The 23,083-nt window shown below is 42.1% G+C and overlaps 1 protein-coding gene across 4 annotated transcripts in view; it reads left to right on the top strand.

The window, feature by feature from the left end:
• Positions 1 to 23,083, top strand: part of RALGAPB (Ral GTPase activating protein non-catalytic subunit beta) — a 112,021-nt gene that overhangs the window by 35,722 nt on the left and 53,216 nt on the right. For 2 of the 4 annotated variants that reach the window (XM_075118850.1, XM_048819663.2), the window contains exons 7-10: positions 4,657 to 4,835; positions 9,207 to 9,355; positions 9,492 to 9,711; positions 22,321 to 22,356. In XM_075118850.1, the coding sequence (XP_074974951.1) occupies positions 4,657 to 4,835; positions 9,207 to 9,355; positions 9,492 to 9,711; positions 22,321 to 22,356 (584 nt within the window). The remainder of the gene's footprint in view (positions 1 to 4,656; positions 4,836 to 9,206; positions 9,356 to 9,491; positions 9,712 to 22,320; positions 22,357 to 23,083) is intronic. The other 2 variants (XM_048819666.2, XM_048819665.2) reach the window with 1 other exon arrangement.

Here is a 23,083-nt window from a genome sequence, read left to right as displayed (position 1 = left end):
AAATGCCAGGCTCAGGGCAGGCTGCAAAAGAGTGCAGAGACTCTCAAAACTGGTGGTTAACGCTGAAGTTAAACTCACCAACCCGTCACAAACTGTGCTGCTGATCCCCCCCCACACTGGTTATGAAGAAGTTAAAAAAAGAAATCACACCACCCCCTTTATTGCATTCTGTTCTCTGGCTCCCAATCAGCATGCAGGTCCAGTACAGTGAGAAGTTTAGGAACTCTGCTCACATCTACAAAATGTTCTTCTGACCCCAAAGGGTCTGCCACATTACTAGATCAATATTCGTTTGGATCTTACCCAAAATATTCTGCTGACAGCCAGTCCTTTAGTGTCTAAAACCATAGGTTTATTATAAGGAAAAAAGATACATACAGAGACTTCAAAGTCCATATATCAGTTTCTTAGCAGTATTGGTGAGTTTGCTGGCTTGAAAGTCCCTCTGGAATATATCCACAGCTTGGATAGGTTGTTCAGAGTTTTGTTTGTAGGAAAGTTACTCCAGAGGTAAGAAGCAGGAATGAAGACAAAATTGAGACAATGCAGCTACCCTTTATATTCCTTTTGCCATGTGGCTTGTACTTCCTGTGTCCCAAACATAAGCTTCAGAGCATGTGGAAAAGCTTCAGAGTTCTTCTCTATCCTTAGATATGCCCCTAAAAGTCCTGCTGACTCATAAAGTTTATTCCCTGGCTCCTTTCAATGGATTCATTGTACAGATGATGACCCTTGATGGGTCATCAAATAGGCATCAGCACTGCCTAGCCTGTCTCTCTGGGGTGTCATCTGGATGCACAGAACCAGTGTGAAATACAGATATATCCTACATATCTAACTCATGATACAAAGGTAATACAAACCTATAAACAAGATTATCATACTTGGCAAATCATAACATTTTCACTGATACCTTACATGGCATATCTGATCAGATTCCTTGCAATTTTATAATATTGGTATCAATAGTGTTTATAAATGTCTCATATTCCATACAGCATCACAGCGACCTCAGAACAATTGTTGGATTTGTGAAACCTCAACAGATTCATGAAGAAACTGAAGTTCCGCATGGTCTCCTTGGCCTCCATTATCCATCTCTAGATCCAGGGGACTGGTAGGCCGTCCTTGATTTAAAGGACCTATATTTCTAGATTGCTGTCTTTCAAGGGCACAGAAGGTACGATTTGTGGTAAACCACAGACATTACCAGTTTATGGTACTCCATGCAAACCAGGCCAGAGATTTTCTCCCAGAAAGTCGGTTCAGAGCTATAGAGGCACTCCTAAAGAGCCTGAGGGATCACCACAGCAAGAAACTGCTTAAAGCTTCTGGGGCATATGGCATCATGCACCTACGTGGTGCAATGTGCAAGACTGCAACTAAGACCTCTCCAGTCTTGGTTGGCATCTGTATAAACACCAAGTTGGCATCACCTGGACAAGGTGGTCTCATTTCCCCTGTTTTGATGATTTCCACCCTCCCTTTGGACCTGGAGACAGTGTGTGCAGGAGTTCCATTCTTGAGACCTCCACCATCAAGGTCTCTTGTCACAGACGCATCGGAGATGGGATGGGGGCCCGCCTACGGACCTTCAGGACTCAAGGCTACTGGTCCCCAGAGGAACTTGAGTTACACATCCAATGTGAGAGAATTGAGGGTGGTGTGCCTAGCCTGCCAAGCTTGGCAACTGCATGTCTGTCCTCACAGACAACACAACAGCAATGTTTTACATAAACAAACAGGGCAGAGCTCGCTCCTCTCCCCTATGTCAGGAGGATCTGCACCTATGGGATTTCTGTATAGCCCATTCCATTAACCTCAAAGCCTCCTACCTCTCAGGGTCTCAGAACAAGCGAGTGGATCATCTCAGCAGATCCTTTTCCAACAGTCACGAGTGGTCCACTTGCACAGATGTCATGTTTTTCAGAGGCAGGGATTTCCCCAGGTAGATCTGTTCGTGATGAAGTACAACAGAAAATGTCTTCAGTTCTGCTCCTTCCTAGGCCACAGTTTGGGTTCGCTCACAGACACCTTTCTCCTTCCTTGGACAGATCAGGTCTTCGCCACGTTCCTTCCCACTTCTCTCATACACAGGGTCCTGCTGAAGGTCAGAAGGGATAGGACAGGGCTGATCCTGATAGCCCTGGCCTGGCTGCACCAGCACTGGTTCACCACCCTCCTAGATCTCTCGATGGACACATCAATCACCCTACCACTATTTCTGGACTCTTATCTTTCAAGATCACGGTCACCTATGTTACCCAAACCCCCAATATCTCCACCTCACAGCATGGAAGCTCCATGGCTGAGCCCAGCAGAATGGGCTTGCTCAGGGCCGGTTCATGAGGTGCTCTTAGGTAGCAGGAAGCTGTCTTCTAGAGCCACTTACCTGGCAAAGTGAGAGATTCTTGATTTGGTCAATGCAGAAGGGTGTTTTGCCTACTGAGTCATCACTGCCCTTCATTTTAGATTACCTGCTTCACTTAAAGCAGGAGTGTCTGACGGCAGTCATCCACAAGGGTCCATCTATATGCGATCTCTGCATTTCACCCTTGGGTGGGTGGCAGGTCGGTCTTCTCAAACTCAATCAGTGAACGGCTGTATCCACAGGTATCTCAATATGGTGCTGACAAGGCTAACAGGACCCCTATTTGAACCACTGGCAACATGCTCCCTGTTCTATCTGTCTTGGAAGGTGGCCTTCCTAGTCACCATTACTTCTGCCAGAAGGGTCTCAGAAATCCAGGCTCTTACCTCCAAGCCACTGTGTATACTGTTGCCTTCAAGGACAAGGTACAGCTGTGGCCACACCCATCCTTTCTACCAAAGGTGGTCTCACAATTCCATAGTAACCAGGACGTCTTTCTGCCAGTCTTCTATCCTAAACCACACACAAACTGAGATTTGAAGCGTGCACTAGCTTTTTCTGTAGAGGACCAAACTTTTTAGGAAGACTGGCCAGCTATCCATAGCCATTACAGCCAGAACAAAAGGCCGTCCAGTCTCGGCCCAGAGAATGTCATCATGAATCACTTTCTGTATCCGCTCATGCTATGACCTAGCAAAGCTTCCAGCTCCTTTGGTTGACAGCCCACTCTACGAGAGCTCGAGCATTGTCAGTGGCATTTGTGGCACAAGTTCCAATCAGGGTATGTGTAGAGCGGCAACTTGTTTGTCAGTCCACATGTTCGCGTCGCCCTATGCCATCATGCAACAAGCCAGAGATGATGTGGGCTTGCTATTAGTCAGCATGCTAATGAGCTCTGAACCTTCCACCTGTATAACTGCTTGGGAGTCACCTACATTGTAACGGACATGAGCAAGCACTCAAAGAAGAGAAAAAGGTTACTAGCCTTCCATAACTGTTCTTCGAGATGTGTTGCTCATGTCCATTCCACAACCCAGCATCCTGCACCTCTGTCGGAGTTAGCCGGCAAGAAGGAATTGGCAGGGTGGCAGGCCCCTGTATACTGGCGCTATGAGGGCACGACTCTAGGGGGCACCAGAGTCGACAGATACCGCGGAGGGGTAACTTTCTGGTGGTGGTGCACGTGGCACCTGCACAGCTATGTTGGAATGGACATGAGCAACACATCTTGAAGAACAGCAGTTACGGAAGGTTAGTCACTGTTTATCCGTGATGAAAACCTGGAAGGTTGTTACAGTGTGTGTATTGCTTGTTGTTTTTGATCAGAAATATGCAAATATGTCAGGTTTGGTCTGCATTGGTTTAGTTAAAGAAACTTTAGGAGTTCATTGTGAACTAAGATATCTTATGAATGGCAAGGCTGTTCTATCTTCACATTTTAGCTAAAGGAAATTTTTATTTAACTAGTTATTGCAGTTATATAGGTGTTAGTTTTAACAGTAACTAAAAATCCCTTTTCCCCTTCACCCCTTCAGTTGCTCACCTGTCATTCGTGGTCCTCTTGATGTCACCATTGGGCTAGTTCTCCATCTGCCATACTCTTCCAGCCTCGACAGGCTTTCAAGTGTTTTATATCAATCATAAGAAAAGAAAAAGGCACACATTTTTTCTTTGTGGGTCTTCTTTAGCAAGTCTGAAACCAGATGGCAGCAATTTAAATATTCGTAATAAGTGCTATGGCTCTTAACCAGTGTTGGGTACTGTTAGCTAGTCCAGAATTTGGATGGAAAAGACCTTTTCTGTAACTGCTCCATCTGCAACTGCAGGATTGTTATCTACAGTGTATTCTCTGGATCTTCACCAGGTTTAATTTGAGATGGTAGCTCCATTCACTGACCGTGATTATAATTTTTATAAACTTTTTTTATAAAACTTCAGGTCAGTAGAAATGTTTCTCTGCTTTTTACAGATTTTTTTTATTGTAATTATACCACCTGAAAGATGCTCTTGCAGCCTTAGGAATCAAAGTGTTGTAGCATTAAGATCCTGAAACTGATTTTCATTGTCCATGCTGAGAGAATAACTAGAAACAATTCTCTTATAATCTAAGGTGTTCGCAAAGAAATTAGTTTTGTAAAATCAAGCTATGTTAAATTGAGTGTCCTTTTAAATTTTCATAACTTACACACGTTGTCTGACTATCAAAGGTTGCATATTTGGGTGTTAAAGATTTTAACTGCTATGAGTACACTAAAATATTATTATTATTATTTTTTTTTTGGTAGTAATCCAGTGGATTTGAGTAACCCAGCCATTATAAGCTCTACCCCCAAATTTCAGGAGCAGTTTCTGAATGTGAGTGGAATGACTCAAGAATTGAATCAGTATCCCTGCCTTAAACATCTGCCTCATATATTCTTTCGTGCCATGCGTGGGATCAGCTGTTTAGTGGATGCGTTCCTAGGTAATCTCTCCACTTATTTGTATATAGTTAGAACATCACCATCTGTCCTAATTTAATACAAGACTTCAAGTAATCTTTGTTTATGCTTTTAGATCTGGATTTTCAGAATTGTGTGCATTGGGTTTTTTCATGCACAACTAATGCTTTTGCCTACGTTCTCACAGCACATTTACTTGCAAATGGCAAATGAGACTTCTAACTGGCCAGTTATGTGTGCATAGTTATTACATTTGCCTAAATCATCCTACAAATGTGTACACAGTTCTGAAAAGCTGGGCTTAATATAGTACAGCCAAAATTTGTAAACTGGGCCTCCAAAATCAGGCTTCTAAGTCACCTGGTTTTTCAGCGGTTCTGAGCACCAACAATTTAGTTTATAAAGCTCTTTGAGGCACAGTGCTTATTACTATGAAGCACTGATCTTTGATTGTATTGCTCTTGGAATACAAATTTAATAATCGTTGAAGTCCATGGGATTTGCAGGTGCTCAGCATTGGTGAAAAACAAGCCACATTTGTTTAGGTGCCTCTTAGGAGTCTAATTTAGGCCTCCAGGTTTCAAAATGTTGTTTGGTAACATGATATAATTTATGTAGAGTTTTTGATGTATTAGGTATTATGCCTCTTACCTTCCTGAAGATTTATCTAGACTTAAAACTTCCTCAGATTTTTGTGTGCTATATTGTACTTCAGCTCTTATTGCCTGTTCTCCGCTTTTTGACTGACGTTTTTAATATTAACAAATAATCTGTTCTGACTCCCAGAAGTCTGAACTGATAAAACCGGTTGTGGAAGACTATAGAGTAAATACATGTCACTACTATGCTCATGGAAAAAAAGTTAATCTGTAACATAATGCTACCTAATTTACATTTCTTCCTTTGAAGGAACCTGGACAGTTTAGTTCCCTCAAATTAAAAAAAAATGTATTTGCCACACTGCTTTTATAAAGCAACTAATATTCTTTTGACTAGTAATACTTGTTTAGTTAGTATACTAATGTTACATGTTAATATAATCTGTTTGTATTAGGATGTTGCTTGTTGCAAACATAATTCAATGAGCATATATTTCATTTTCTAAAGAATGGCTTTATTAAATGCTTCTATTGTATATTGCAGAAAGCAGCAAATTGATTTCTTTCTTCTCTAGGAGTTGCAGCCTTTACGAACAGTGGGTGTGAAAGATTACCCAGATATGGTATTAAGTCTTGTTGCTCTCATTTTGGTAGCAAGAATCTGGGCAGAAGGGCTGATAACTAATACTGATGTACAAAACAAAGTTGTAAAAGCTGCAGTATTCTGTCATTATGTGTAAAAGTGTTGTTTCAATCTTTTGTATTATAAGGAAATATTTGAATTTGTTAAAAGGACATTGTTATGGTATGGCAACTTAAAAATGTTAACTATTTATTATCGCCTTGAAGAGGTCTAAAATTGAAATCTGTTCCAATTTTTTTACCCATTGGTTTGTCATAGGGCCGGTTTTTTGTTTTTTATTGTTTTTGTTTTTAAACAAAACTCTGAAGTGTTTGAAGTTTAAAACATTATACATTAATTGCAGTGATTTTGCAAACAGATATAGAATAAAACTTTCACATTGGAACAAACTTCCAGATGCATCAACTTTAAAAATATTTGTATTAACAATGTTATCTATTTTGCATAAACTTTCTCAGAATTGCTACGGACTACAACATTTTTATCCCTAAACTATTGCTGCTATTTATCTGAGCTTCAGTGAAGTCATAACATTGCAATTGTGCTGCAATAACCATGCTAAGAATATCATAAATGAAGAATTATGACCTCACTGCAAGATCTAATAGAAGCTGGGTTTTGTGGAATGTGGACTTCTTAAAATCAAAAATAGGTTTAGTTCTGGTGAGGAACACAGAGTGCTCCAAGCCACTTTCACTTTGTATATAGACTCCTTTCAAGTTTGTTCCGGTATGAAAGAGGTGCCCTTAGTCATTTATAGGAAAAAAACAAGGTTAATCCTGCTCCTGGGTTCCTGCCAATGGTGTCCCTTCAAACCATTTGTTTTACTGCTATCAAGCATAAAGTTCAAACTGAACGTTTGAGTTAGTTTAACACAGAATACTGCTTCTTTGTAATTACAAAATTAATAATCCTCTCAACACTGTGTAAATCGTATTTGCTTCGTGTATTGTGCTACATGTTGCACCAGTGCAGGCAGAAGTGCAGAGGTGTCATGTTACACATTGGCTAACTGCCACTGTCCTTTCAGTTTTACATTGGTTAAGCTTTTGAATTTGCTTAGATTCATATATACTTTGAATATACTCTTGATACATTACTCAGTGACTAAGAGTTTGAAGTACGTATTATGTTCAGGATGAATTTTCATGGTAAAAGTACTTGAAAATAAATATAACGTACTGCCCTCCTCAGTTTGTACGGGGCTATGTAATGTTGCCAAGTCTTGCATTCCTGACTCTCTGCACTGTTTTCCTGCCCTGATATAGGAAATGTCCTGGCGCTGATTTTATTTTTAATACATTACATGTGAAGAATTTATAATTCAGCAGTTTGATAAAAATGTCTATTAATAACGTGGTACTGCCTTCTAAATAATAGATTAGTGACCTTCTACACAGCAAACTTATTGTAAGTTGTTGAACAGTGCAGACATAGAATTTACATTTTAATCTCTAAAAGAAGCTTCACTGGTATAAATATTTACAAAGGGATGAATCTTTAAAATATAGTGCTTGATTGTGCATTTCTAAGCCGGCTCCCACATATTTGATTCTCCCCAGGTGGGAAAAACAGACTTTGGGCTGGCTAACTCCTGCCTTAGATTGGGAGGCTGGTCTTGAGACTTTTGTTGCTACCTAATAACTAATTAGCAAAACTACTTTGTCCAGTAGTGTCAGAGAGACCTTACAATGAAAGGTGAGGGGTGAAAGTGAATAAGGACCAACTGCAGCTCCCTGCTTCCAGTTATGTATCACAGCCTGGAATGCTGTACCCAGCAGAAGACAGGGTTGTCACTTTGGGATTGGGAGCAGAAGCCGATGGGCTAACTACAAATGTTTGTTTCAGATATGCAATATTGCTTCTTTATAGCTTTCTTTTTACATTCTTCCATTCCTCTGCGGGCATGGAGCCTTAGATTACCCACCTGATTTCCTTTTTTTTTTTTTTTTACACTATTCAGTGTAAATATGTGTAATAAACTATGATAGTGGTAACTAAACTTTTTCTCTTTGTCCTGAAAATATTGGTAGACTTTCTGTGATTAGTATCTGGACAGGTTCAGTACTTAAGCACCTCACAGAGAATGTGTGGAGAAAGTGAAAAAGAAAGTGTTGTTTACCACTTCACAAAACACGAGAACCAGGAGTTACCCAACAAAATTAGTAAGCAGCAGGTTTAAAACCAACAAAAGGAAGTATTTCACACAGCGCACAGTCAATGTGTGGAACTCTCTGCCAGGGGATGTTGTGATGGCCAAAACTATAACTGGGTTCAAAAAAACATTCCATAAGTTCATGGATGATAGGTCCATCAATATAAACAAGGATGGTTAGGGATGCATACCCATATTCTGGGTGTCCCTAAGCCTCTGACTGCCAGATGCTGGGATGGGATGAATCACTTGATTGCCCTGTTCTGCTCATTTCTTTTGAGGCATTGGCCAGTGCTGGAAGACCAGATACTGGGCTAGATGGACCATTAGTCTGACCCAGTATGGTCATTCTTACGTTCTTAAATGCCCTGCCATAGCCTATTAATTTCTTTCTTTTTTTCTTTTTTTTTTTTTTCCCCTAATCTTGCAAACACACTTTCGCCTTGTATCCTGGTTTCTCAGACTGGCCTTAAAGATATTAGTTTCTCTGCAAACCACAAAGATTAAGCGCTCTATCCCACAATGATCTCCCGTTACATTTTCTAAGACGGATGTTGGGGGAGGGGGAGCTTTTAATTGAAGTGGAGGATGAAGTGGATTGTCCTTTGTTAGTTTCATTCAGACCTCTCTGTGTAGAGTAAAAGTGAATTGGTTGTTCTGAACCCATGACTAGAAAGAAAGTGGCTTTCTACAAACTGTCTGCATTCCATTCTACCGTCTGGTGCCCTCACTCCTCCACTTTCTTAGGTGCTTATGTGGGTGTTTGGTCACCTTTGATAAGCAGTGGTCTGTCATGTAGATTTAACTCAAATGCTTTTCTGGACCGCTTGTCAATCTCTACTAATACTGAATGATAGATGCTTTTTTAACTCTGTGGTGTTTGGGGGAATCTTTGATGCTAATGATTTACAGAATGCCTTAATATCTAGTCATACAGATTATGCCATAGGGCTCTAAAAGTACTTTGCACTGAGTTTAGCTTTATTTTGTTCTTCAGGCATTTCACGACCCCGGTCAGACAGTGCTCCCCCCACGCCAGTAAATAGGTTGAGCATGCCACAGAATACTGCTATCAACACAACCCCACCTCATAACCGAAGGCATCGGGCCGTGACTGTGAATAAGGCAACAATGAAAACCAGCACTGTAAGATGTTATGCTTAGTACTTCAGTATTTTTCCGTTTGATCTTGTTGATGGTTTCTTCTGCTTCTGTGTATAAAGAAATATAAAATTGCCTTAAAAATTTCTAATAGGGTGAAACTTTTCTTTTATTCAAATAGGTTAGCACTGTTCACACATCAAAAGTGCAGCACCAGCCGTCGTCATCCACCTCTCCATTGTCTAGTCCAAACCAGACTAGTTCTGAGCCTCGACCACTACCAGCTCCCCGCAGACCAAAGGTTAACAGCATCTTGAACCTCTTTGGATCATGGTTATTTGATGCAGCATTTGTTCACTGTAAACTTCATAATGGAATAAATAGAGACAGCAGCATGACTGGTAAATATTGCTGACCAAATATATGTAACTCTTTCCTTGCTTACTGACATTTCCTACCTGCAAGATTAATATTTGCTTAATCAAAAATAAATAAATAAATTTGAATGCTCTCTGATAAAGCACTGTATTATGGTTAACCCTTTCCAGCTGAACTAACCCAAACTGGCACCTTTACTAGCAGCTCAGCAGAGATCTCTTCTGAGTTTGGTTTTATCTTAGAAATAAAATATCACCTAGACTTTAGTACATACTTGTTAAATCACATGTTACTAATTAGATAACCAGGCAGTTTCCATTATGTCAGCTAGGAGACTGTTATTAAACAAAAGAAATACAGTGTAGTGAGGGAGTTTCCCTTTGTATCTTGGAAAAGCATCACTTTGAGTAAGAAAAGTTGTTTGTTTTTTTTCTTATAATGGCAGTGCTTTAATACATTCACATGAAAAGACTGGCAGCATCATTACAGATGCCGTTCTGCATCTTGTAACTTCACTTGACCTTAGTATGGGAGAACAGGATTTCTACATCTTCACAAAAGGAAAAACTCAAGCAAAATCATTCCCTTTCAGTGATGGTTAACCACATCAACAGACTGGTAGTTTTCAATCCTCCTAACTGTTAGATTTGTTTTCAGTAGTGTAGAGAACCTGGTTTCCATGGCTAGATCTGTGTGAGATACAACATATTGTAGAAGTAGTGCTGTCTGTATTGGTGGTGGTCTGTTCAACATGTTCTTCAAGTAATAGGTCAGATTTAGTGGCTTAAAAAAGAAAAAATCAAATCCATAACCAGTTAGGAGAAGTTTGTATTAGCAAGTTTAGGTTTAGAGGTGGGACTCAATAGCAATTAAATTGGCTAGCTTCCATGTTTGTCCTGCAGAAAATACATTCTTTGATGTGTTAAGCTGATATGATATAATTATTCAGTGAGTTTTGCAGTGTTTGTTCTAAATACGTATGTCAGGCATATAAGGCCTGATTTTCAGAGGTGCCCTTGACTTCAGTGGGAAATGTATGTTCTCAGTTTCTCTGAAAAATCAAGCCAGTAGTACACATTTAGAGAGAGAGAAGTGGCTGAGCTTAGGAAAACTGAACAATTTAAGAGTAAATTCACACCTGCATGCACAGGTGAGCAAACTAATACCTTTATTATTAACAGGGGTTTCATATCACTTTAAACACTGAATTTACAACTTGGTCTATTTGTTTCTTAAGTTGGACTATTTTAAAAGTTTACAGGTGTTCTCTTAGAACTGGATGTAGATATAAATATAGTATGAGCAATTTTGAATAAAATAAAATTGCAGTGTGCACAACATCTGAGCTGTACGTTTACTCCACTCACTTCCTTACAAATACTTTTGCTACGTGGATTTTTAGAAGTAGTTCTTACACCCAAATTACTTTTTACGTACCAGTAAATCTGAGACTGACAGAGAGACAGACCAAGGAATAGTTTGGGGGTGTTAATTAAAACATCTCGTTGTCCAAAAATTGTAACTTGGTTGAAGTAAATCTTTCATTCTCCAAAGCTGCTCTGTGCTAGCCTAGCCAGTGGATATAAGTCCTATGCCATTAGAGGGAGATTGTAATATTTGTGCCCCAGTGGAGGGACATGGCTTTCTGGCTGATGCTGTGCAGTTTCCTGTCTCAAGCAGTTAGACATAGCTGTCTGGATGGGTGAGGCAGACCTGTGTCTGTAGTTGCATAGACTATTTTAACCCCAATCTTTTTTTTGCCCATGAATGGAGTGCTTTGCAGTCAATTCTGTCCCTCTTTTATGCTCTCCAGAGCCTACAGGGAGAGGCCAACCTTTGCCTGACATGTCCTGCTGATTCCCCGCAAGAAGGCACTTAAGATACAATGATGATAGGCCGCCTGATGAAGACCCAGATAGACAGAAAATAGTGTTCTATTTCTCTGTGGCTTGGAAGGTAGAGGTTTGGTTTGTGAGCAGAAACCTCCTGAATTTGGAAGTCTGACCCAGTCCATGCAATTCCTTGATTTCACTACTTTGTGCATTTCTCCCATTCCCACAAGGAGGAATGCCTTCTTGGGGGACAGCTTTATTTATGTCGTGATATCGTTTAAGGAGAAAGCTAATGTAACACTCAGAAAATAAAAATCCTTTTCAGGGTCAGCCCTTTTGATTTTGAGACTCCCAAGTCCTGTAGACTAAGGAAGATACAGTTCCTTTCCTTTTCAGAGTTATAGATTGCCTGATCGATCTTTCTTCAGGTCAAGAGTGACTAGTTTGGCCCTGGCAGCTCCTGCATACAAATGGACTTAGGTCCACAACAGCCATACTCTTGGGAGGCTCTAGTGGTTTGCCTTCACGTGAACTGAATGCTAGTCACTGTGCCTCATAGCTTCTTACTTGAATTTGCCTATATGCCTCGTGAGAGAACTTTTTTCCTCATCTTCATATAAAAAGGAATACAATCCAGGAAATTGAGTCTTCTGGTAAAGATTCAAGCTCTAGTACAAAACAGTTGGAGAACATACTCTTTGGTATGTTGAGGCATTTGGATTCTGATCTGTTCTGTATTGAACTTGAAGTCAGTAAAAAGTCCCTTCTCCGCTTGCTGCCCTGCGAAATGAAGACTCTAAGCTCCATGACTCAGCCAGGCAGTCCAGGTAGTTTGCTTTGTGCTGGCCACGTACAGACTGTTCACCTGTACATTAATCCAGCTTGCTGAAACCCCTCTTCTTCTTCATTCTGCGTCAGTATTGATAATTTGTGGCCTTTGCCTTTCGGCTCATTGCAATGACTCGTATGCTTACGACTTGTCTGCACGTGAACTAGCACTTAAATAACTACATCGGTTGTAATTCACGCCTGTTGTGATATCAGTGCAGAAATGTTAATTTTTTTATTATTATTTTATAAAACTTTTAGTGCTCAGGAGGTCTTTTAGCTGTAGAGTGTTAGCCAGACATCCTCATCATATAGATGAGTAACACCACAGAGCTATGCTTCTGTGTCCATCTGATGGTTGAAGGACTTATATCTACTTTGTTGAATGGAATAGAGAGAATTTTGAAGTAACCAAAATAAGGGGGGGAAATTACCACTAGTAGCACTAAAATTTTACTTAATCCTTCAGACGCTCACACTTAGAACTTTTCCTTTTAAAAGGATCCTGAAGACCTTTTTGTTTTCCAGAATTCTATACTTACCTTATTTGTATTGTGTGAGACACCCAGAATGCTTCAGCATGTAGGCCCCATATAAATAAAATGCTGTCTAGCTAAGGCTGAGAGACCATCCCAACCCGAGTAGACAAATTCATGTAAGCAGGGCTTGAGCTAGCATGCTAAAAATAGCCGTGTGGATGTTGTTGCACCAGCAGAGGCTTGGGCTTGCCACCCAAGCTCAGACCCCTGCCCTCCCTGACCTTTTGGGTCCAAGCTTGGGTGCTGGTCAAAGCCTCCACCAGTGCAGCAAGATCCACACTGCTGCTGTTATGAGTCTGTGTACCCGAGCTGAGAGGCTGCTGCCAGAGAGCACCACAGTATGTGTTGCCATACAAACAAGGTGCATTCTGAGAACTTAGGCAATTTCAAAAGGATCCCTTTACTAAACTTTGTGACACATCACTTCTCCCATCCTACAGTAGATTCCTTGTGATGGTCTTTATGGCTCTGTCTTCCATGAAGCAAGGAGGCAAAGAGCTGTCAGTCATAGCCAGTATAAAGGAGCCAACCCATAAATGTTCCCCCTCAGTTCTTTGTCTCCTTGTCCTGGAACTCCATACCTCATGACTCCGCTTTAATTTTTTTCTCTAACTTTCTCTCTCTCTCGTTCCATAGAGAAGGCAAGAATGAGAAAAATGTGGGTGTTGGGGAGAAGAAGGGAGGGGAGGGTTGGACAGCAAGCAAATAACCTTTCCTACAGATTCCACAGCTGGATCACGGCTGAAAGCTCTTGGGTCAAACAGGAAAGAATCTTCTAAGGATCCAGCAGGAAAACTCTGTCCTTTCCACCTAACCTTCTCATGACCAGAGGGGAGCTTGGGGTTAGCCTGCCTCCTTTGGCAAGCCTGAGCTGTTCCTACAGATCATCTGGCTCCTTCAACATGGCATGACTTTTCTGCTTGTTTAGGCAGCTAGCCTCCAAACTCCTCCCTGAGCTGAGAGCTCTCTGCAGTCTTTGTTTGAATGACAGATTACTAGCCACCACAGCAGCTAGCAAGGTAAACCCAAATGTAATGAGCCCTCACTGTTTTCAGGGGCTCTGTGTCTCTGATTTTGGACCCTCATTCACAATGAATGCAATCACTGCCCCTTTTCTGCCAGTTCAGATTAATCTTCATTGTCATTGGGAAAGCTTACAATAGTGCCCCTTGCACAGCTGATTATAGCCTGCAACATCTTATAAGTTATTTTCAAACACTCCATTTTTGTCTGCTTCTGCTTTGGGGTATGTGTGGAGTGTCTTCCTTCAAGCAAAGAGTATTAATAAGACTCCACTTCTGTATAATTCTGAGTACATCTAGAGTCTCATGGCCCAGGAGGATCCTTTGCCACTCTGCATTCTCAGGCCTGTCTCTTGCATTCTGACTCAGAAGCAGCAACTTGTCTGCTGGCTAGCCAAGATTCTTGTGCTTTGGGGGTCCTATGTCAGTTAGTGCAGGAACTCAATGGACTGAGTTGCATTCCAGGTGGCTAGAAATTTCCATCTCTTATCAGAGATGGATGGTATTAAGATCTACTGCTTCATAATATGCACCCAAAAGACTTAACTTCCTTTTATGAAGTCTTGGGGTAAAGGAGAGGTGATCTGTTCTAGATTCAGGCACTTGCTTTGTGGGGAAAGTCAGTTTTGTGTGTGTGTCATTCTCTAGAATTAGACCACGTGGCAGGTTCCCACTCCAGGGACTGTTCCTTGTCTGATGTCCAGTTCGTCTTTGTGTCAGCAGAGCTGCCCATTAGCCGCTGGTGGCTAATTACCTGATCAGCAATAGATATCAATTTCTCCTCTGTACATTGTAACTGCTTCAGTGATTTTAAATTCAGTGAGGAATTCTGTATGACTTTTTATGCAACATGCTGGGCAGCAGATACTTTCAGCTGTGCAGTTTGGAAACTCCAGATGGGTGATGCATTGGATCTTCGTAATTGTTCAGCTTGCTATCATGGCTGACTTTACACCACTGAGGGGAAGCATTTGTTCTATGTCAGCTGCTAACAGGTTTTTCTTGGGCATTTGGGAGACCTTGAAAGGATATCCCCTGAGTACTACAGTCATGGCTGAATCTATTTTCTTAATAGAGCTTTGCTCTGCTGACTTCTCCAGACCATGTGTCAAGTAACATGTAATGATGTTAACCCAGCCCTCTCGACAATTTATCTTATAAGACTAAATTTCTCTAGTGCATGTGGGATGATATCCCTTGTATCCGGTTAAATGACAGAGATCTGATTGCCTCTTGTAGTATGTCTACACTGTGATGATAAACGTATGACACCAAGTCTCAGAGCCCGGGTCAGCAGGCTTGGGTTGCGTGGCTATAAAATTGCAATATAGACAGTGAAAGACACTCTCAGTGCATCAGTTGCCTTGGGGACTCTCAGGTTTCCCAAAAGTGCAGCTTCTGTGTGGAATTAAAATCTAGAGCCAGAGAAAATAGGGAGATCAAACTTCAACTACATATGGTGGGGAGCTTGCTGTGCCCCGCCTCTGATCCATGCAAGGGGGACTCCTCCGTCCAGTATGCCAGTCTCAGAATAAGTTGGCTACCTCTGCTGCCTCTGAGCCTCACTCCTTGAGGACCACTAAGAGGACGAGCCAAGATTCTTCTCATAAGATATCTGAAGACCGTGCTTTGAGTTCTCCAGGTAGGGAATCCCCCTCAAAGAAGTCGCAGTTGCTGATGACTCCAGCCACTCATCAGTCTTCGACCCAATACCTATGAAGCTGCTTGTTCTTCAGGTACCAGGGCACTTAAAGACTTCAAAACTAGCAGTGTCCGATAAGCCATGAGGTGTCTCTGCTCACTCGATACTGAAGATGTTCACTCAGGCCCGTCTGGACTCCCTCAGAGCGTTAGAGACTCATTGTACTGTCAACTCCCACAGCCACCATTACTTTGGCTCAGGCCATGAACACTGTACCCATGACACTCTGTGTATCACAGGAGTTTAGTTTTCCCTAAGACCTTGCTGTGTCTGAGATGCCTGGCTCACCATTGCTCAGCTGTGATCTGGTTTCGGTACCGAAACCAGATCGAGATCCCCAAACACCTGTCCAGTATGGACAGTTTTACCTCATGTTTCTTCCAGTGCTCCACCATGTCAGAGTGATTTGGAAGAGGAAGATTTTGATGAAGGCCATGCCTTGGTTTCTTGAATATCTGTCCAGGGCTCTCCTCTCCATCCCCAGAGAGGCTTTTTTTCCAGAGTGTATGAGGAAATGGATCTCACTTGTGAGAGATGTCTACAACGACCATCTTGTTGGTATGAGCACTCATACCAATGGATGCCTCAACCCATGCTATATGACTCACCCCCTTGGCCATACTGGAATCCCCAGCGGTCTTTCTCCAGCAGTTCTCTAGTGCTTTGAACACCTGACCGAGAGAGACCACTTTCATCACGCTTCCTCTCTAGGAGACCAGAACCTCAGGAAGAAACCATTGAGGAACAGGAAGCGATGGCTGATAGATGTCTCTCCATCAGCCAACAACTCCTCCTCCTCATCCATGGATAAAGCGGTTATGCCACCTCTAACATCTCTGGCTGATGATTTTAAGCAGTTTCAGGATCTTGTCAAGAGAGTTGTGGGTTCTTTACAGATCTCTCTTGAGGACATTAAAGAATCACATCATAAGCTTCTTGACATCTTTCATACAGCTTCATCTGCCCGCATTACCCTGTCTGTTAACCTTTGCAGGGTTCAGGGGGGCTCCATTATCTGGCACACCCGAGCCACAATTCTGCCCATGTGCAAGAGAACAGATTAGAAACGTGTCTATTCTAAGGACTCAGAATTTTTATTTTCTCATACCTTCCCTAACTCCTTGGTGGTTGAGGCAGTTAATAAACATGGAAAGCAGCACCACTATATAAAGATCATAAGCACCTTGACCTGTTTGATAGAAAATCATACTCACCAGCTGCTTTACAATTCAGAATCAGCAACTACCAGGCATTGATGGCAAAGTACAATCATACAAATTATACCAAGATAATCTCCTTTTATTGAGCATCTACAAGCAGAACATAGAGAGCTATTGCAGAATGCTAGCTGCTCGCCAGAACATCTCTCTAGGCCTCTTTTGATGCTGCTGATACTCCCACTCTGATTTCTATGATAGTAGTTGTGAGGAGGGCCTCCTGGCTTCAGCTCACGGGATTTCCAAAGGAGGTCCAGAATATGGTTGAAGACCTTTCTTTTGATGGCACTTAACTGTTTTGACAGCATAGATGAATCTTTGTACACATTAAAGGACTCCAGGGGCCACTTTGTATTCTCTGGGGATCTATAACCTGCCCACAAGAGAGTCTAGTAAGTCTCAGACAGGGCAGAGATCCTGTCCTGCTTCCCAGCGTTTGATCTCACACACTTCCACCTCTAAGCACCAATTTTGATGGGGTGGTTGAGGTCCTGAGCTACTATCCCTATTCACTGCAATGATTCACCTGCTTTCCTCCCTTTTTGGCATCTGTCTTTACCACTTCCAGTGGACTTTTGAGTCTATCAATGTGAAAAATGTATTTTGGAGATTAGGTTCCCAAAGGGTACCATCCACTTTACTTCTCTTCTGCCTGCCAGCACCCATTCCCCATCCCTCTTCAGGGACCCATCTCATGAGCACTTTCTAAGGTGGGAAATCAATTCTCTTCTACTCTTGGGTGCTATAGAACCTGTTCCCAGGCAGAACAGAGAGAAGGGGTTTATTCCAGGTACTTCCTGGTTCCAAAAAAGAGAGGCAGTTGGAGACCCAGCCTAGATTTAAGGCTACTCAACACCTTTTGTGAAATTCAGAATGGTAACACTTGCAGCAATAATTCCATCACTGGGTCAAGAGGACTGGTTCTTAGCCCTCATCCTTCAAGACGCATATTTCCGTATAGCGATCCACCCATCTCTCAAAAGGTTCCTATATTTTATTGTCGGTTGTGGCCATTTTCAGTACAGGGTGCTCCCTTTCGGCCTCTCATCTTCCCCAAGGGACTTTTCAAAGGTTAGGGCTGTCCGATATATTTTTCTGCAATTTCTACCACTGATAGTGGCAAACACATAAAGGTCATGATGGATGGACATGTCATGCATGTTTTATACCAACCAACCAGGAGGGCAAGAGCCCCTTACCTCTGCATCAAAGCTGTCAAATTTTGGAATTGGTGCATATGCAATCAGTTAGTCATCACAACAGCTTACCTTCTGGGAGCTCAGAGTGTGACCATGGATATGCTTAGCAGGCACTTTTATTTCAAGATTGCAAGTGGGAAATAGATTCATTTTACTTTGGCAATGGGGCACCCTTTGGATAGACCTGTTTGCCACAGCCACAAACAAGAAATGTGCTCAGCTCTGCTCCAGAGGCAGGCTGGGTTACCGATCCTTGGGGGATGCCTTTCACCTTCAGTGTCTTTTTGGGTCTACTGTATGCGTTCCCTCCAACTCCTCTAAAGAAGGACAAAGCCAGAGTTTTCTAATCGTTCCAATCTGGCCCAGACAGACATGGTTTCCTTACTTTAGACAGCTGGCCACTTGCTCACTGATCACTTTCCGGACAACCCCATATCGTCTCTCCCAGGAAGGTGGGCAGATTCTTCACCCTAGTCTGTGTTCTTTGTCTCAACGCATAGCTGGTTGATGATTCATGGGATTAGAAACAACCTATTCAGAGGAAATAGTGCTGTTACACAGCAGAAGCTGTCTGTTTGCTACTTACTTGAAAAAAAGGACAAGATTTGGCTGCTGGTGTGACCTCAAATGCATTCCACCAACAACCTCATTGCTGTCAGATATATTAGACTGCATCCAAGAACTGAAACACTTGGGTCTGTTGCTGAGCTCCATTAGGGTTCACCTGGAAGCCACCTGGCTTTCTGTCCCTTAAAGGGGGTTATTTTGTATTTCCTCACCCAACGACCATGATATTCCTCAGGGAACTTGGAAATCTCTTCCTGCCAGCCAAATGTCCTACTCTGGGTTGGGACCTCAGTCTGGTTCTTAAAGGCCTTACAGAATCGCCATTTGAAGCAAAGACTACCTGTTCACTCCTCCATTTATTGATGAAAACAGCATTTGAGGTAGCCGTTACGTTGGCTTGGCAAGTTGGGGAAATAGGGGCACATGTGGCATGTTTTTCAAAGATAAGGTCACATTACAGCCATGCCCCAAGTTTTTACCAAAAGTATCTTTGGATTTCCATATTAACCAGCCTATTCACTTTCCTGTCTCTTACCTTAAACCTGACATGGGTAAGGAAGAAGTGCTGTTATACATATGCACGCACACACGATGTCAGGAGAGTCCTGGCCTTCTATCTTGACAGGACTAAATCTTTTAAAAGTCTCCCAAATGGTTTGTCTCGATCGGAGATCGATCAGAAGGGTGTGCAATTTCTAAATAAAGACTTTCCAAGTAGATATCCAACACTAGTAATGAACATCCAACTGCATTTGTTTCTACCAGTCTCGCAGTCTCCAAGCTCCCTTGGGCATACAAACTCACTCTGCAAGGTCTATTTCTACCACAGCAGCCTTTCTGAAAAATGTTCCCATTATTGAAATATGTAGAGCCACAACTTGGGCCTCTGTACATACCTCTGTTGAGAACTATGCAATAACTCATGACTCTGCTTCCAGTGCTGCATTTGGCTCAGCTTTACTTTCTTCAATATTGGACTCTACTCTGAAGCACCCTCCTCCTTAAAGGGAGCTGTTCGGTAGTCACCTAGAGAGGCACACCCGGAAGGACACTACTTCAAGAAGAAATGGTTACTCATCCTGTGCAGTAACTGTGATTCTTCAAGATGTGCCATTTTATGGGTGCTCCACTACTCACCCGCCTTCCCCTGTGCGTCAGAGTTCTCTGCTCTGGAGCTTCGTGGTAGAGACGAGGTGAGGGTGGTTCGCCAGCCCAATGCTGTGGAGCAGAGTGGAGCACGAGACCAAGTAATATGTCTGCGTGGGCTGAACCAACACTGCTCTGTGAAATGTCTGATGAAAGGTGCAGGGGGCACAAGTACACCTACAGTGGAGCACCCATAGGGGGACACATCTTGAAGAACCACAGTTACTGCACAGGGTGAGTAACCGTTTCTTTCGGTTTGAAATGAACCTTTTTTAATCCACCGAACCAAAAACCCAACTATTTGCTCAATGGCTAGCCTTCGTATAGAGAATATGTTGTAGGGTGCTGGAAGAGGAAATGAGCAAATGAAGGGAAATTATGCCCACCCCACCGCACTCCCCCCGAAAAGAAAAGAAAAAGCTCTGCAGGATTCCAGAGGTACATCGTAAACCAGGCCACATACTGACTGTCGCACATGTCAGAGAAATACATATGCAGCTCTGACCGTTCCAGACAGTTTCTTCGTGACTGACCAGCAAAGGATCCCCTTTGTAGAGATGCTGTGTGTCAACAGCCATTGTTCCAACCCTTCAGCCATTCTCAGACACACCTCACTGGATATCTTTCTGTGTCTCTAGTCCTGCCTTCCGATCAAGTCCAGTGCAACCGGCAAATGTCACCCCAACCAAGGAAGAAATGTGGCGTGAGATTACACTTACTGAGATGGTAGTAGTTCTCCTTGGTGTTCCTCTAATGACTTGGAATTCAGTACCAAGACCCCTAGTGCACTGAGGGACTGAGGCTTGGTGGAGTCCCTAACTCTGCAAGCAATGGCACAAAGCCCTGCAGTAGTGCAGTTCCAATCATTGAGCTTAGCAGGAGTGTGGGTAGCCTGATCCACAACACAAAGATGGGTGTGCTGGCACTGAGCTCAGCTACACAGTGCTCTTAGGCCTGTTAAGGCTCCGTCTTCCAGGGCCACCCACTTGCTAGACTTCAGAGTGACACTCAAGAGTGTCAGAAGTAGCGAACTCTAATTCATTAGATGCACCCTAGGGAGAACCACCACCACCTCAGTAAGTGTACGCAGCATTGTGACCAAAAGCCCCAAACTGACAGTAATTAGCTTATTTTGCACGGGTAGGCACTCTAGGTGGACTGAACATAGCAAATCACCCAGACTGCCTGCCTGAATTACAATGCCTAGAGTCTCCGTTTGGAAGCTGGAGAAGGGACTTCACTGTCTTTGGGTCAGAACCTAGATACTTGGAGATAATGAGAGAGAGAGAATGCCCCAAGCCTTTTTCTCCCTCACAGTTCAAGGAACTGTGGGTTGTTTGGTCAGCAGTACTGGTTTTCAGCAGGGTGGCACATGACAGCCAGTAGAGAGACTTGGGAATGTGCTCTACTGCCTTCACAGGACAAAAAACCATGAACTACAGGAGTTACACCAATCTCTTGCTAATGTGCTAAGACCAGGTGAATCCTGGAGGATGAGGGGCTAATTCTCAGCTGTGTATCCATGGAAGGTGCAGCTGAGAGGGTGAGCCACCAAGGAACTGGTGGCAACTCACTGATCCCAGTATGCTATAGAGCATCCCGTAGTCTGCTCTACAGTATTGTGACTGGTAACATCCTCCAAAAGCCATCTGTCAGCTGGGGATTGCCGGAGTAGAATTTGCTCACACCATGCTCCTTTCTGGCTCCCCTCTGCCCTCAACATATGCCTTACTCTGGGGGATGTGATGTGAGGAGGTGGGGTCCAGCTGTGGGAATTCCCGGCTGTTTGTTTCCAGAATAACACTGAGAGATTGCATCTCAGCTCATGATCTGTCCCAAAATATTCAGAGAAGCAGTTTTTACAAGGTAAGTAATTTTTCCCTTTCTGGTAATTGTTTGAAGTTTTCCCTCTTTTCCACCTTTCCTTGAGAATTGCATCTAAGGTGTTGAATCTTTGTCATTATTCTGCTACCTGTTTATTATTTCTGCTTTGGAAGCTTCTTGAGTGAGATGGAAGTGAGCAGGCTTGTACATTTATACTGGCCTTTGTTGAGGATTCTTTGTCATCTTGCTTCCTGGAAGCTGGAGCCATAACACTTTTAGTATAAAGAATTTGTGGTTGGGGAAAGAGGAGAATTGGGGCAAGCAGCATTACTGGTAAGTAACACTCCCATGTGGGTTCACCCCAAGTAAGCAAGTCTTATGATACTGTGCTAGTGTAGTCCTGTAATATGCTTCATGTACAGCATAGTCTAGGAGAAGCACAGCTTGAGCTGGGATGGGTTAATACATTGATTTAAAGATCAAATGTACATTGATATGAACAAAACTGAACATTATTAGTATTTTGTAGATTTCTTTGTTCATTGTTTTGCATGGTACTTTCAAAACCATAATTTTGGACCTGAATGCCAATTTCTTATGTGTTTAACAAGCTTGCTATGTCATAAAGCTTTTAATCTATTTTTTAAAAAAAGCGAAAAGCATCTTAACTTATATTACAATTTCACCATCTTTAAAGTATTTTATAACTACTGCTGTCCTTTGATTTGTTTCCATTTTATTTCTATTATCTTGCAGCATCTTTTATCCAAATTCTTCTTTCTTATAAATCTTGTAAGTAGGAACCAGTAGCTTTTCCTTAATTGCAGTCATGTTTTTTTTTCTTTTTTCATAATCCCATATTTTTATTTGTAATGTCATTGTCATTGTCTCTTGTAGCTTTTGCACTTTTACTTGGGAAAGACAAGTAATTTTTTGTGTGTATGTTTTTTGAATGGGGAAGATTGTTGGCAAAAGCAAATTAATCTGCCTGAATCAGTCCCATCATTTATGTACTATAGTCTGTGATCATGTCATGAATTTCAGGACTTTGCACTAACCATGTTTTTGTTTTTGTTTTTTAACTTAAAGCTTATTTTTATACAGACCTAGTGTTTGATTTGTATGCATTGTGCATGTAGTGTTTTTTTTCCAACTATACTATATTGCTGGATAGCTTATTTAGGACAAAAATGGCTCATGGGAAGATGCATAAAGATTTGTGCTTATTTGCCACTTATGCCATAAAAATCTTTAAGGTAACAAACATCAAATAGTTTACACCAAGAATTTTAAAAAGAAAAACTGAGTAAAGACTTTTTTGTTAGGAACTTTCTAAAAATTAACTCTCCATACAACTTGTAAATAATGTAACTGGCAAAGCATAATCAGGACTTCTGTTTGTATGACTTCAAACTCCTCACCCTTTGCAAATGTGATTTTTCCCCCCTCCCCCCCCAGCATCCCAGGCCCTAAATTGTGTCTGTTACTGGTGAAATTCTGATGTGTTCCTACACAAAAC

The sequence above is a fragment of the Caretta caretta genome, chromosome 13, assembly GCF_965140235.1.
Source record: "Caretta caretta isolate rCarCar2 chromosome 13, rCarCar1.hap1, whole genome shotgun sequence".
NCBI lineage: Eukaryota > Metazoa > Chordata > Testudines > Cheloniidae > Caretta > Caretta caretta.
Note: the sequence above shows the minus strand (reverse complement) of the source record. Positions and strands in the feature narration are given on the sequence as shown.